Source organism: Tripterygium wilfordii, chromosome 13 (assembly GCF_013401445.1).
Source record: "Tripterygium wilfordii isolate XIE 37 chromosome 13, ASM1340144v1, whole genome shotgun sequence".
Lineage (NCBI taxonomy): Eukaryota > Viridiplantae > Streptophyta > Magnoliopsida > Celastrales > Celastraceae > Tripterygium > Tripterygium wilfordii.
The window spans coordinates 627,221-640,232 of NC_052244.1; the positions used below are offsets into that span (position 1 = coordinate 627,221).

The window sequence follows — 13,012 nt, forward strand, 5'->3', positions numbered from 1 at the left end:
TGCCACGTGTAAGCCTTCTCTATTTGACTACACTTTATTTTGGCGTAAGTTTCTTCTTTGAGAAAATATAAATTATTTTTGTGAAAGTTTTTCTTTTTTTAATCTTAGAACTCTCGACCCCATACAAGTTTGTCACGTTTATCATTTAAACATCTGACAGACTTATACACAAAATTTTTTCACATGACAATATCCAATATGAGCCCTTCAAACATCTTATATGAGCTTAAACTCAGTCTCTCATCCAACTGACGACATCCGATATAGCTCAATCTTTCAAGCCCCCACACAAGTTTTCCACCTAAGAGTAAGTTGAACAAAAACACAACGTGCAACCACAAGAGTATTCCTCCGATGAAAATCGAACTTAGAACATTCTAAATCTATACAGTTTGGCCCAAAGATTCACCATTAAGCTATCATCGAGTAGTGGGAGAAAGTTAAAACATCTATAGTTGTAAGCCAAAAAGAAAACTTTACCATCTATAACAATTAGTCTATCAGGGTTAGTGGTTCAGGGAGAATTTCAATAATTATCTTCACCAAATTCATGGTGTATTTGAGTAAGTAGAGTACATCTAGCCACCAATGCAAACAACATGGCATCATTGTCATCACTTTTCTGGTCAACCACTGCCGTTCGATCTTCTTATTTCCATGTTTGAGTTGCATTCTTGCTCTCACAGAAGCAGATCGTAGTGGTTCTTGCAACTGTAGAGGAGCCTCACAACTTTTGGGGGCTTTCCCTTTCTTGAGCCCTGGCAGAATTCAGACCCATACTCTGCTATGGGGATGAAACCAGCGCCCCATCCTTGCCTTGTATGCTGCAAATGCAATGAATGTATATTAACATGTATATAATATACCATTAGAATCAATATTGGTTGACATCAAAAACTGATGGAAACCAAACCTCATGCTCAGGTATGTAAACAACGATTGGCTGATGACACAATCTTGACAAAACCTGCCGCAATATATTCGTTCTTATCAGTGAGTAATGCTGCATTATTTTTGTATAGAAGTTGCCACTCAATTGCACAAGGAAAAAAATTAGTATTATTTTTTATAGGTATGTGTAGGGCCGAAATACGGTCGATGTGTGGGTGCCACGACAGTCGATGTATGGACCGGCTTCCAATGTGAATGTGTTGTGCATTTATTTCAGGAAATGTTTACGCCTCCCACACTAGAACCCATGACCTCGCGGACTAGTTGGTATTTGGGTACTCACTTCCTCACATCCACGAGATCATGGGTTCAGCGGGGGGACGGTAACATTTCCTGAAATAAATACACAATACCTTAACGTTGGGGGCCAGACCGTTGTGACACGTCGACCGTATTATTATAGTTTTTATGCTTTTAAAGAAACTCTGTCAGGAATGTGCATTCAGTAGCAGCTCAAATTATAAGAACCCACTTTGCAATGGCTAATCCAATCACCAAGAAAATGAAGCACATCATGACCAATGGATTACAAGCAAGAGACTGAAAAGCGAACTATAAAGCAATAGGAAACGACTAACCAGTAACTCTGACTCTCCTCCCCAGAAATCGGACCGTTGAATACGTTGACAGTAACTGTAGAAAGCAATTTACAAAAAATGTCTGGTAGATTCCCATTATAAAATTAAGTAAAGCATGATAACAATATATATAAAAAAAGAGCATATAGAACTTTAAGAACCAATGTTCAAACCAAACTGACGTTACCTACCGTTTTAAAGGCTCATCAACTGTAATTGCAATCAACGCTTCTTCATACTGCTGCCGTTCTTTACCATTGTCACATATCACTTCTTTCACTGCCATTCGTAGTTCATCTGCATTTTCATTAGCCAGTGAATGCAAAGTCATTCCCACAGCCACAAATAATCATATTAGTTGCCACATAGAGGAACACATTTGTACCATTTTAATACACTAAGAATTCAAAGTCGTCAACACATACCAAGAGTTCCATTACAACACAATTATCACCATGCACAAGAGGACAATAGGACATTGGCATTTTTTGCAAAAGTCCAGATACTACTAAATGAGGTCCAACCACAAGCAAAAGAACAACTGGATCTTATTTTTCCAGACAAAAGAGCATTCCCAAATTAAGCTAACAATTTGATGAATAGAGCAAAATGGAAAATCTATTACGAAAAAGGCTTTTTCTAGAACAAGTTATGTATGCTTCGAATGCACAAGTACAAACAGTGCCATATCCTACATACCCGCGTCTTCTCTCTCTCCCTTTGAGCTAAGAGAGATACCCTTGTTGAGAGCCATTCCTTTCACCTGATTTCAAAACCATACTTCAGTTTAAAAGCAACAAAATATGTCCCCACTCCTTCTTCATTTTAGGAAATTTATTTCTAAATAGACCAAATTCAAGACTAAAAAGATATACACATGCACGTGCACATTTTATAAGCAATGAACTTCTGGAAAAGGCATTTCAGACTCAGAAATACCATGAGGATGTCAATTCATAAAGTTATACAGATAAGCAATACTTCAGAGTGCCCCAAAAAACACACTCGTTGATCTCATAATCATAGTGTAAAGTTTGCAGCAAACATTCACCTTGGCCATAGACTATTCGTCAACAAAGACTAATATTGACGAGTTTTGTCAGGTTCAAAGGTGAGGGCATTGCATGCAAACAGGCAAGATGATATTAATGACGGAAGCCGATGTTGCATTTTAGTATATTTTTTGCCATATTAGTGTTCATTTGTCCCTCTCCCATGGATCATCAGTGTCAACTATTACCTTTCAAGGTATTTAAGTTTGGATAATCAGAGATTGCTAAGTCTACAAACAAACCAGGTTCTTTGGTTTCTTTGCTTTACAGGGGTCAACAGAAACAGATGCAGGTTCCCAACACCCAGGCAATTCACACCTTAATAATGTGCATTGATATCAGTTTTAGATAGAAGCAAATAAACATTAGCTTTGGAAACTCTGCAAAAAAAAGTGCATGAACAAGAACAAGAAGCCATAAGAAAAATGGTGCAAGATAATACCAGGGCACGGAATAGGCAGCGTCCATCCCCAGTAACTTTTTGAACAGAATAGCGCTCAACCTTTTTCATTGCCGGCAATCCCTTACCTCTAACGAGAAAGAAAGTAGGTATAGAAGCATAAATATAGAACCATCGTGAACTCTAAAATACAAGTAGAATCACCAATAAAATTCAGGAAAATAATGCAGATGAAACAACTGAATGCAGATAATTCAGAACGACGGAAGTTGAAAGGAATGCCTGAAATTATAGCAATAAAAATTAGTGATAGAACCAAATGTTAATCGGATGTTAGGATTCATGGGTTTAGAGTTTTATGAATGCATCACAAACAAAAAAATATGCCATATTAACAACACAAATAAGCTCTCACAGAGACGGTTCAATTCTTGCAAAGAAGCGATTGCTATTCTCTCCGAGAAATGTCACGGGACGTGAATGAGAACTACAGCTTGAAATCGACGAAATTGGCGAAGAAACAAGCTCGAACTTCGCAATCCCATGTTTCAGCTCCTCAAGAATTCTCTCTGCATATTTACGACAAACAAATCCAGAATTCGGAAAAGTAAAATTGATCAAATTCAACTAAAATTAATAAAATCAGTCTCTGAAAACGAAAACTCGAACCCGAAAATCACAAGAAATAAAACAGTAGGAGTATAAAGAGATAGAGTTCTACCATTAAAAAGCTTCTCCTCCACCGCGGCCATCACAGCGAGGGAAACGTAGCAACAGAGCAAAATGCGGTAGATGAGGCAAGGCAAACATTAACGACGTCGTCCCTGAGAAAAATACGATGAAAAAAAATGAGAAAACGACGTCGTTCTTGTTTTGATTGGGTAATTTATAAAACGGCCCAATTGGCCCAAATACGAAGCAGAAGACACGAAATTGAGCCCTAGAGTAATGATCATCGAAGCCACCGAGCCCACGAGCTATATTTAACGGCCTAACCCAAATCGTAGCTCTCTCTGTGTCTCTCCCGCATAAGAAATATCGACAAACCCACAGGCCTACAAGAGAAAAAACCAAACAAGCCCTTTGCTTGACGATCTCCACGATGCTGTTTGTTTCTCCCTCATTGCTTCTTAATAATCTCCTCTGCTCTCTTTCCCTATAACCTTCTCCTCCTTAGATCCTCTCTTTGTCCCATTCCGGTAGCAAGAGATCTCAAATTCTGAAATCACTCCCTGGTAAATTGAACTCTTCGACTCTTGTTTGATTTAAGAGAAATTTTCGGTTAGTTTTCTTTCGCGAGCTATATCAGTTGTTAATTGCAAGTTTCTTTGTGTATATTTATGTATACCACTGTTTGGTTGCCGAGAAAATATAGGAAGATGACCACTGTTTACATTACGCTTTTTAATTTTATGCTTAGTTTGTTTTTCCTTTGCAATCGCGGTTTAATTGAGTTGAGTGGTTGTTCTGGTAGGAGTTTATTTATTGAAGTTTTTATGTAAAGAAGGAATACAAAGAGTTAATTGTCCAATTATTATGTGTTTCTCATCAACCAAAGGGAGCATACTTTTTTGGCTAAACACTAGAAACTGCTCTAACCTAAGCAATTTTTTTTTTTTTTTTTTTTTGTAGAATTTGGTTTGAATTTTGGAATCCGTTTGGTTGGTTGATTGGGAGATTGGAGTATCAAGCTTCAGATTTGGAGAATGGCTTCAATATCACATTCTCCAGTTTCTTTCACTGGAACTTCAGCTTCCGATCTTCTTCGGAGCTCCAGTAATGGAGTCAGTGGCATCCCTTTGAAATCCCAAGGAAGGGTACAGTTGTACACAAGGAGAAGGAACTTTGGTGTCACTGCAGCACTTAGGAAGGTGAAGAAGCACGAGTATCCATGGCCTGAAGATCCGGATCCAAATGTGGAAGGCGGGATTCTTGCTCATCTCTCACATTTTAAGCCTTTGAAGGAGAAGCCTAAGCCAGTTACTTTGGATTTTGAGAAACCGCTTGTCCAGCTTGAGAAGAAGATAATCGATGTAGCTCAATTTTTTACTTTTGTTGCTTCTGCTGTTGACAGAGTGTATTTGATGGTGTCAATGTAACTGCTGACTTTGTTTGACTGCAGGTGAGGAAGATGGCCAATGAAACTGGCCTGGATTTTAGTGATCAGATCATTTCACTCGAGAATAAATACCATCAGGTTGGAAATAAATAAGTACACTGCATTTCTTGACTTTGAATTGATGGATAGGAAATGGAATTAGGAACATTAGTTACTACATTTTAGAATTTCTACAGAAGTGTGATTATAGAAAGTTAGAAACTTAGGAGAGAAGATTTAAGTGAAGCTTATATGTTGGTAGCATGTTATTTCGGTTGAGAAAACAGCAATAGTGCAAAAGTTTGCAGGTACTAACTGGTTTTTCCTTGAATAATTTTGAACTAGGATAGTTGGAACTCAAAATCAAAATTTCTTACGGGTTTGAATATTCAGTTCAATAAAGTATTTTCTTGCATATTCTAATATTTAATTTAATTATAGAAAAAATCCTTTAGTTTTTTTTTTGCCTTCAGTCAGAGATGGTAATATTTATAAGATTTAGGAGCAACAAATGCTCATATTAACTTAAATACGAATTGCTTACATTTTCTATTTTTGCTTGTCTTCTTCTCTAGAGAAATAAAGTTCAAATGCTTAGGTAAAATCGAATAATTGCACAACTTTTTCCCCATTTATTTGTTCCATGGTCATGCCTCATAATTTCCATTGCCAACACTATTGAAATGGTTTTTCAGCAGAAATGTCGCCACGGGAACCCAACTTTCTGTTGGTACCATGCTTCATTTCATTCCCGTTCTTTTTGTATGTATGTGCTTTTTCATACTTTGGTTTCCTGTATCCTCCAAGCATGTGATATAATTACAGAATTCTGAAAGGAAGTTGAGATACTCTACATTGAACAATGCCAATTTTTGTTGTGCTCATCGATCAGTAAAATAATGTGTATGGAGCTCTTTGTCTGTTGTATTAATAAACCTTCATTGATTTCAGGCCCTGAAGGACTTATATACACATTTGACCCCAATTCAACGTGTGAATATTGCACGGCACCCTAACAGACCCACTTTTCTTGACCACGTATTTAACATTACGGACAAGGTATGATGATTCATCTCATTCACATTCAGTTGACATGAATCTTTTACTTTTGGGGCGTCAGATATGAAAGATATTATCTAATTTATGTTCATATGCATTTCAATATGGCCAGTTTGTGGAGCTTCATGGAGATCGTGCAGGGTATGATGATCCTGCTATTGTTACTGGTTTAGGAACCATAGGTGATAGAAGAATGATGTTCATAGGTCACCAAAAGGGTAGAAACACGAAGGAGAACATTCAGCGTAACTTTGGTATGCCTACTCCCCATGGGTATGTCCAATGAAAAACATTTGTAACTGTTTTGTTATGACACTATATTTAACTTACGAAAAATTCCATTAGTTCTGAATAAAATAGGGAATTCTGTTCAAGTGGCCCTACCCTGTACTGATCCTTTTTAACAATTGACCAGTTACCGGAAGGCTCTGCGCATGATGTACTATGCAGATCACCATGGGTTTCCTATAGTTACTTTCATTGACACACCTGGGGCATTTGCAGACCTTAAATCCGAGGAACTAGGTCAAGTATGTGGACTATAACACTTTGGACCTTCCACTTTCTGATTGGTCCTGGCTCACCTAGTTAATTTGATTTACTTACATGCAGGGTGAAGCCATTGCTCACAATTTGAGGACCATGTTTGGTCTGAAGGTACCAATTGTTTCTATTGTTATCGGGGAAGGTGGTTCTGGTGGCGCCCTGGCCATCGGCTGTGCTAATAAATTGTTAATGCTTGAAAATGCTGTCTTCTATGTTGCCAGGTGATTTCAATTCTCTTGGATTGCTTTTGCTCCAGCTTTTTGAAACTTATATAAGACAGTGGTTAGATTTTTCAAATTTTTTTAGTGGATTCATAATTATCTTGGCGTATAATATCTAGAGGGAAAAAGTAAATTAAATAAGTATTTCACAACGCAAAATTTCCTTTGATTCAAGGAGAGTGTGGTAGTTACTCCATAAATTAGGGAAACAGACACATAGAATCTCATTTCCATCACGACCCAAAAACCCAAGAGCCAACTCTCAACATTCTTAGTCTGTAATAATGGCCATATAGTCTTTGCCAGAATACATTATCTATCCTTTTCAACCTGACAACTTTCAAAGGAGAATTCATTTCTCTTGATGATGCATTCTCACATTCTCATGTTAGTTGATATTGTCAAGCATGGGGTGTTTCTTGTCAAGAGTGTGTTATATTAGCACATCTAATGACTAGAAAAAGGTTTGAAACCTTCATCCAATCTTTATTCATTGGTTCGAGAACATGTCAGTGTCTCTTCTGTGCGGGGGCAAGGCTGTGTACTTCTTGCCTCTCCCTCGCAGCCTTACTCCACCTCCCCTGCTTAGAGCCTTGTGCACAAGAGGTGTTTACCCTTTTTCTTTTTTTACCTACCATTGTAATTTATTGTCATATGCTGGAAACAAGCACGTGAAGGGCATTTTCATACTTGGTTTTACCACGGCATTCATGATATGTCAGATTTAGGAATGAGAGTATATCTTGAACCTTATGATCTCAAACTCAGTGTCTTACCGATTTTATCTTCCTTATGTTTTAACCATATTCTTTTCATTGCTAACTGTTTTAGTTCTCCTGTTATATGAAAAATTGTTATAGTACTTCATTACTCTCTTTTTTGGTGAATCATTTAGCTGCCATGATGTGTGCTGATTAGTTTCCTTCTGATTTCTTTCTTGATATGGTATAGTCCAGAAGCTTGTGCAGCAATATTGTGGAAGACTGCGAAAGCCTCTCCGAAGGTTTGTGTCACCCTATCAGTTTCAGTTAACCAATTAGATCGTCTTCAAGTGTTCAAGTGTTTTTGTTTACATGTACCTCTTCAGTTCATGGACCTGTCTTACGCCATTTTTTGCATAATTATTTGATTATTACCTTAAAAAAATTCAATGCAGGCAGCCGAGAAGCTGAAAATCACTGCTACAGAACTGTGCAAGCTGCAAATTGCTGATGGGATCATCCCTGTAAAACTCATCTTCACTCTCTTAGCTTCCCCATGTGTTTTTTTTTTTTTTAAATTTTCTTTCTTTCTTTTTTCTTTTCATTTTCTTTTACCATTGAGAAACCATGAGTCATGACACACATCATCACCAAATAGCCATAGGCAAAGATGGGTGTGACAGCAGTACTTTTCCGTATTTACAATATTTTAATTTAGACACCATGACCATTTTTTGTGCCCTTCTAAGAAAATTCTTACTACTATTGGAAGTCTTACAACCATCAGCTTCATTGAAACTGTAACCCCAAACAATTGTGGTCTGTGACATGTATCCATGTAAATAAAATTTTGTGGTATCCTCATCTTGGATCCTCCTTTTCTGTTATTTCTAAGCTAAAGCCAAACTGTCCACCAATCCTATAGAGAGATTGGAAATTTTACGATTAATAAAAAATGTTCTAAAAAACTCCTATGCACAAGGTTTTTGCGGTAGAGGTGAGTTGAGAAAGGGCAAGATGTAAGCCTTGAACCCATAACCTCTCAGTTGCGGTGACACAACCTTACCATCAGGCCAATGCTGGATAATATTTTACTGTACTTTCCTTTCTGGTGCATAGTATATGAGTATATGACCAGAATTTCATTCATTTTTCCCCCTATTACTTATATCTCATCACTTTCAATGGATAGTGGCAACAGCAAATTGTTACTTTTTTTTTTCAGAATTTTTTATATCCATAAATCTCATGGGAATTTCTACTCTGTAACAGGAGCCGCTTGGTGGTGCACATGCAGATCCATCTTGGACCTCGCAGCAGATAAAAGCTGCGATTAATGAATCCATGGATGTGAGTGGCAGTCTGTAGTTCTTCAATAATTCAGTATATTCTACCTTACTAATAGAACGAAAATACATCTGTATTTGCATTTTACAGGAGCTCGAGGCGCTCATGGAGAAAAACCCAGAAGAGATACTGAGGCATCGCATGCTCAAGTTTAGGAAAATTGGAGGGTTCCAAGAAGGAACCCCAATAGATCCTAAAAGAAAATTCAACATGAAAAGGAAAGAAGGGCCTATTCAAGCCAAGACTTCAGAGTTGAATTTGAAGGATGATATTGAGAAACTGAGGCAGCAAATTTTGAAAGCGAAGGAGTCTTCTACCGGGCCTTCTGAGTTAGCTTTGAATGAGATGATTGAGAAACTAAAGAAAGAGATTGATCTCGAATTTTCCGAGGCAGCTAAAGCCATGGGCGTGAAGGATAGGATTGAGAAATTGCGCCAAGAATTTTCAAAAGCAAATTCACAAGACCAACTTATGCATCCTGGTCTGATGGACACGATTGAGAAGCTTAAGGCCGAGTTTAATCAAGGCCTTTCATCGGCTCCTAATTATTCAAGCCTGAAGTATAAGCTTGACATGTTGAATGAGCTCTCTAAAACAAAAGGCCTTTCCGAGAACAAAAAGAAGGCTGCGACATTGAAGCAGGAAATCAATAACAAATTCAAAGAAGTCATGGATCGCCCTGATATTAAGGAGAAGATGGAAGCACTGACAGCTGAAGTCCAAAGATGTGGGGTTTCGAAATTTGATGATTTAGACCAAGGTTCGAAGGATACTATTTTGAAGATGAAAAAGGAGATAGAGCTGGAAGCGGTTAATATCCTTAAGTCCATGGGGCTGGAGATAGAAGTTGTAGAAAAGGCAAGAGAATTCAGTGAAAGGACTACATTCCCAGAATTTAAAGCTCGGCTAGAAAACTTGAATGAAGAAGTTAACAAGAAAATTGAAGACGTGGTCAACTCATCAGATCTGAAAAACATGATTGGAGTGCTGAAGTTGGAGATAGCGAAGGCAGGAAAGACCCCAAATACTGAGTCAAGAAGAAAGATTGAGGCCCTGGAGCAACAGATTAAGCAGAGGCTTTCAGAAGCTTTGAGTTCCTCAGAATTAAAGGAGAAGCATGAAGAGCTGGAAGCAGAGATTTCTGAAGCCTTAAAATCTTCTGGAGGATTAGATGGAAGCTTAAAAGCAAAAAATCCAATGGAAGACAACTCTAAGCATGATGAACCAAGAGTGGAGGTTAATTTGGGTGCAAATTGCAGCTAAGGTTTGAGTAAGTACTTTTCACTCATATAAGACTTTGACTTTGGTTTTGCTCTTCCCCCTACTGCTATATTAAAAGTATATGATACTGGGCCAAGCTAAAGTGCGTGGTGTAGCATTCCTGTCATGACAATATTATCGAAAACTTCAAATAATTACCATAACTGAAACCTTAAAATAGTTCCGTGAGTTATTTTGCAAATAGGGTCGATCATGTAATGTGAAAATGATTAGGGTACTTCATAACTTCTGTTGAATTTTATGTTTTTCTCCCGTTTGCTGCAAAAGTCAGTCATGTATCTCTGATTTTGTGCAGCACTTCACTTTTAGGGAGTGGATTTCCAGGGAAGACGATAAATGCTTGGTGTTTCGATGTAGTTGAGGTGACTCCCTGACAGAACATGCTGCCGCCTTTAGGTTCTCCGGTTATACATTCTCCTTTCATGGCAGTGCACAAGGCTTTGCTTCGAGAGGAACATGAGAGTCGAGACAGTTTCTGCTTTAGTTATTCCTTTTCTATAATTTAAGTTACAGCTGCAACTCTTCCCTTTTGGACTAGACATTTTTAGTTCTTATCAGTTTCTCATTTCTATTCCCTTTTCTAGATAAAACTATGTATAGATGGTGTGTTGGAGGCTAATAGCAATGCTTCCAGGTATCAGGAACATCACTCCGCCCTTGTTGAATAATCCAGTTTCAAGTTTTGTGTGACAGCTGACTAAATGAATCTTATTGATAATCATTTTTTGGCTTATTGAGGGTGATTTTGCATTCTCTTCTGTTCTGGTCTGGGGTTGGAATTCAATAATTCCATATCTTTGTTCCCTTGCAAGGAACGATTGGGGTAAGATACTTACAAATCTTCTAAACTCAATTGGGCATCGAGTAACCATAGGAGTATAGCCAAAATTTAACCACCGTACTTTCGTGCCCAAAGTCGGGAATTCGACCTAGGCTTGTCTTACTTTTGGGCCTTTATCTGGATAGGTATTGGTCTCATCGAATCAAACTTCAGGAATTCGATCTGGGTTTATCTTACTTTCGAGCCTTTATCTGCATAGGTATTGGTCTAATTGGCATAGTGTATTTTGTAAAGTGCCTCTACCCGCATGGGTGTCATCAGACTTCAGGATTTTGACCTGGGCTTGTCTTATTTTCGAACCTCTATCTACATATGTATTGGTCTAATCAGCATGGATGCATGGTTTTGGTGGTGTGAGGTTTATACTTGTTCAATTGTTCGAATGGCGTGTTGACAAATTGATATTCAAACAACAGAATCTGAAACGTCAAGGTCAACAATCATTGCAAATCTTCAATTGCTTTGGCAAACCACTGTGGGAGCTTCCAGAAATACACAAGAATACCAAAAAAAAAGAACATTGAATCCCTTCAGTACACGAAAGGAATGACAGCTTTTCTCTCCTTTGGATAATCCTCCCCAAACTTCTCCATATACCACTCATGATTCCCACGTGCCCTAGGCACCAAGTTGGCACACGTGAACAGAAAGAACCCAAACCCGGCCCATGATCCAGTCATAAGAGCCCAGCCCAACCACTCCACAATCTCCCCAAAGTAGTTTGGACAGCTCACCAACTCAAACAAGCCTCCTCTCGGAACCTTATACCCACCACCCTGCCTCTTTAGGCCCACTAACATCTTATCGGCCCAAATATTCACTCTCATACCCACCAAGAACACCCCAAGCCCAAGCCCAAACCTCCACCAAAACCACCCGTCACCGTCGTAGTCCTTGTAATGAGAAACCCACCCTGCCTGCAGATAAGCGTTCAACAAATTGAACCCAAAAGCGATCATAGCTATAATCACCGGAAACCCACTATTCTTGCCGGCGGCGGTGGTTTTGAGGAGGCGGAGTGGGTACAGGCAGGTGCGATTGGTGTAGTGTAATAAAAAGGGGGAGATTAGAATCAGAGCTTTTGGATTGGATCTGTGGAGACCGAATGGGAAAAGGAGGAGAGTGAGCCAGAGAGTAGGACTCTCCATTAGAAACCAAGCGAGCGGCGGTGAGATGGTGGGGCCCCAGCCGGCACGGTGGTGCTTGCCATATGGTGTTTGGATGAAGAAGAGAGAGATGAAGGTTAGAGGGGTTATGAAATAGAGGGTTAGAAGACTGTAATGGTAGAGTGTTTGATCTGAAGAGAGCATGTTTGGTAGTGAGAGAGATGGATTCGAGTGTGAATTTTTGTGCCTTTCAATAGTGGGGATTGTGATGGATAAATATAATAATCCTGTAATTATCACCTAACACAATCACTGATTACAACAAGTTAAATGGGGGCCATAGAAGGAAGGCTGGCCCAAAATTCAATTATAGGGCCCAGTTTGTTTTAGATGATTTTGTTTTTATTAAATTATAAGATGGTATGAATATGTCCAATGTAGAGATAGCGGTGCAACAGTGAGGAGGAATGAGATAATTTTTATAGAGGAGAGTAGGAGGCAACGAGGTATACCTAAAAAAACATGACTTTAAATTATAAGAAATTATATGAATTTAATAGGAGTTGATGAATGTATTATCCATGCTATAAATTAATGGAGAAAATAAATACATGTGGTGGATTTCAAATGATGTTCTCATAGATTCATGTAGCCGACCCCAAACTTTTTGAATAAAGATTCGGATGATGATGATGATGAGAGGTATGCCAGTAATTAATGGAGGGTTGTTCGTTGGAATTTACTTGAATCAAGTAGTCAATCATGGTAACGGTATTTATCGAAATATCGCATTGTTTCCGAGCAGCAAGACAATGCTTAGGCTTAGGGTTA

At 38.5% G+C, this 13,012-nt stretch overlaps 3 protein-coding genes and 1 long non-coding RNA gene across 6 annotated transcripts; 1 reads left to right on the forward strand and 3 right to left on the reverse strand.

Annotated features, from left to right (window-relative positions):
- Positions 1–330: 330 nt before the first annotated feature.
- Positions 331–3,826, reverse strand: LOC120013308 (OVARIAN TUMOR DOMAIN-containing deubiquitinating enzyme 3). Its single transcript, XM_038865073.1, has 8 exons — positions 3,703–3,826; positions 3,397–3,550; positions 3,024–3,111; positions 2,229–2,292; positions 1,721–1,826; positions 1,530–1,584; positions 914–967; positions 331–824 (listed from the first exon to the last, which is right to left on the reverse strand). Exons 1-8 carry the CDS (start codon positions 3,731–3,733, stop codon positions 681–683), a joined length of 696 nt encoding a protein of 231 aa, XP_038721001.1. The 5' UTR covers positions 3,734–3,826; the 3' UTR covers positions 331–680.
- A 171-nt stretch (positions 3,827–3,997) lies between these two features.
- On the forward strand, positions 3,998–10,971 carry LOC120012763 (acetyl-coenzyme A carboxylase carboxyl transferase subunit alpha, chloroplastic). Of its 3 annotated transcripts, none has more exons than XM_038864242.1 (12): positions 3,998–4,262; positions 4,614–5,014; positions 5,104–5,178; positions 6,031–6,138; positions 6,251–6,411; positions 6,554–6,668; positions 6,751–6,905; positions 7,857–7,908; positions 8,062–8,130; positions 8,879–8,956; positions 9,044–10,223; positions 10,530–10,971. In XM_038864242.1, the coding sequence occupies exons 2-11, from the start codon at positions 4,688–4,690 to the stop codon at positions 10,214–10,216; spliced, it is 2,313 nt and encodes a 770-aa protein (XP_038720170.1). In that variant the 5' UTR covers positions 3,998–4,262; positions 4,614–4,687; the 3' UTR covers positions 10,217–10,223; positions 10,530–10,971. The 3 variants fall into 3 exon arrangements, with proteins under 3 accessions (XP_038720170.1, XP_038720171.1, XP_038720169.1); XM_038864243.1 differs by having other exon boundaries at positions 3,998–4,216; positions 10,544–10,971; XM_038864241.1 differs by having other exon boundaries at positions 3,999–4,216.
- On the reverse strand, positions 8,168–8,872 carry LOC120012765. Its single transcript, XR_005471278.1, has 2 exons — positions 8,521–8,872; positions 8,168–8,482 (listed from the first exon to the last, which is right to left on the reverse strand). It is a non-coding gene; the product is annotated as an uncharacterized LOC120012765 (long non-coding RNA).
- A 524-nt stretch (positions 10,972–11,495) lies between the features above and the next one.
- Positions 11,496–12,431, reverse strand: LOC120012764 (steroid 5-alpha-reductase DET2). The gene has a single exon (XM_038864244.1). The coding sequence runs from the start codon at positions 12,383–12,385 to the stop codon at positions 11,606–11,608; it is 780 nt and encodes a 259-aa protein (XP_038720172.1). The 5' UTR covers positions 12,386–12,431; the 3' UTR covers positions 11,496–11,605.
- Between the last annotated feature and the right edge of the window lie 581 nt (positions 12,432–13,012).

Coding starts and splice junctions, on each gene's coding strand:
- LOC120013308 (XM_038865073.1), bottom strand. CDS start 3,733: ATGGCCGCGGTGGAGGAGAAGCTTTTTAATG. Junction 2,293..3,023: donor GCTGCCTATTCCGTGCCCTG/GTATTATCTTGC, acceptor TTTTGAAATCAG/GTGAAAGGAATGGCTCTCAA. Junction 968..1,529: donor GAGGAGAGTCAGAGTTACTG/GTTAGTCGTTTC, acceptor ATATTGCGGCAG/GTTTTGTCAAGATTGTGTCA.
- LOC120012763 (XM_038864242.1), top strand. CDS start 4,688: ATGGCTTCAATATCACATTCTCCAGTTTCTTTCACTGGAACTTCAGCT. Junction 6,906..7,856: donor GCTGTCTTCTATGTTGCCAG/GTGATTTCAATT, acceptor GATATGGTATAG/TCCAGAAGCTTGTGCAGCAA. Junction 8,131..8,878: donor TTGCTGATGGGATCATCCCT/GTAAAACTCATC, acceptor ACTCTGTAACAG/GAGCCGCTTGGTGGTGCACA.
- LOC120012764 (XM_038864244.1), bottom strand. CDS start 12,385: ATGCTCTCTTCAGATCAAACACTCTACCATTACAGTCTTCTAACCCTC.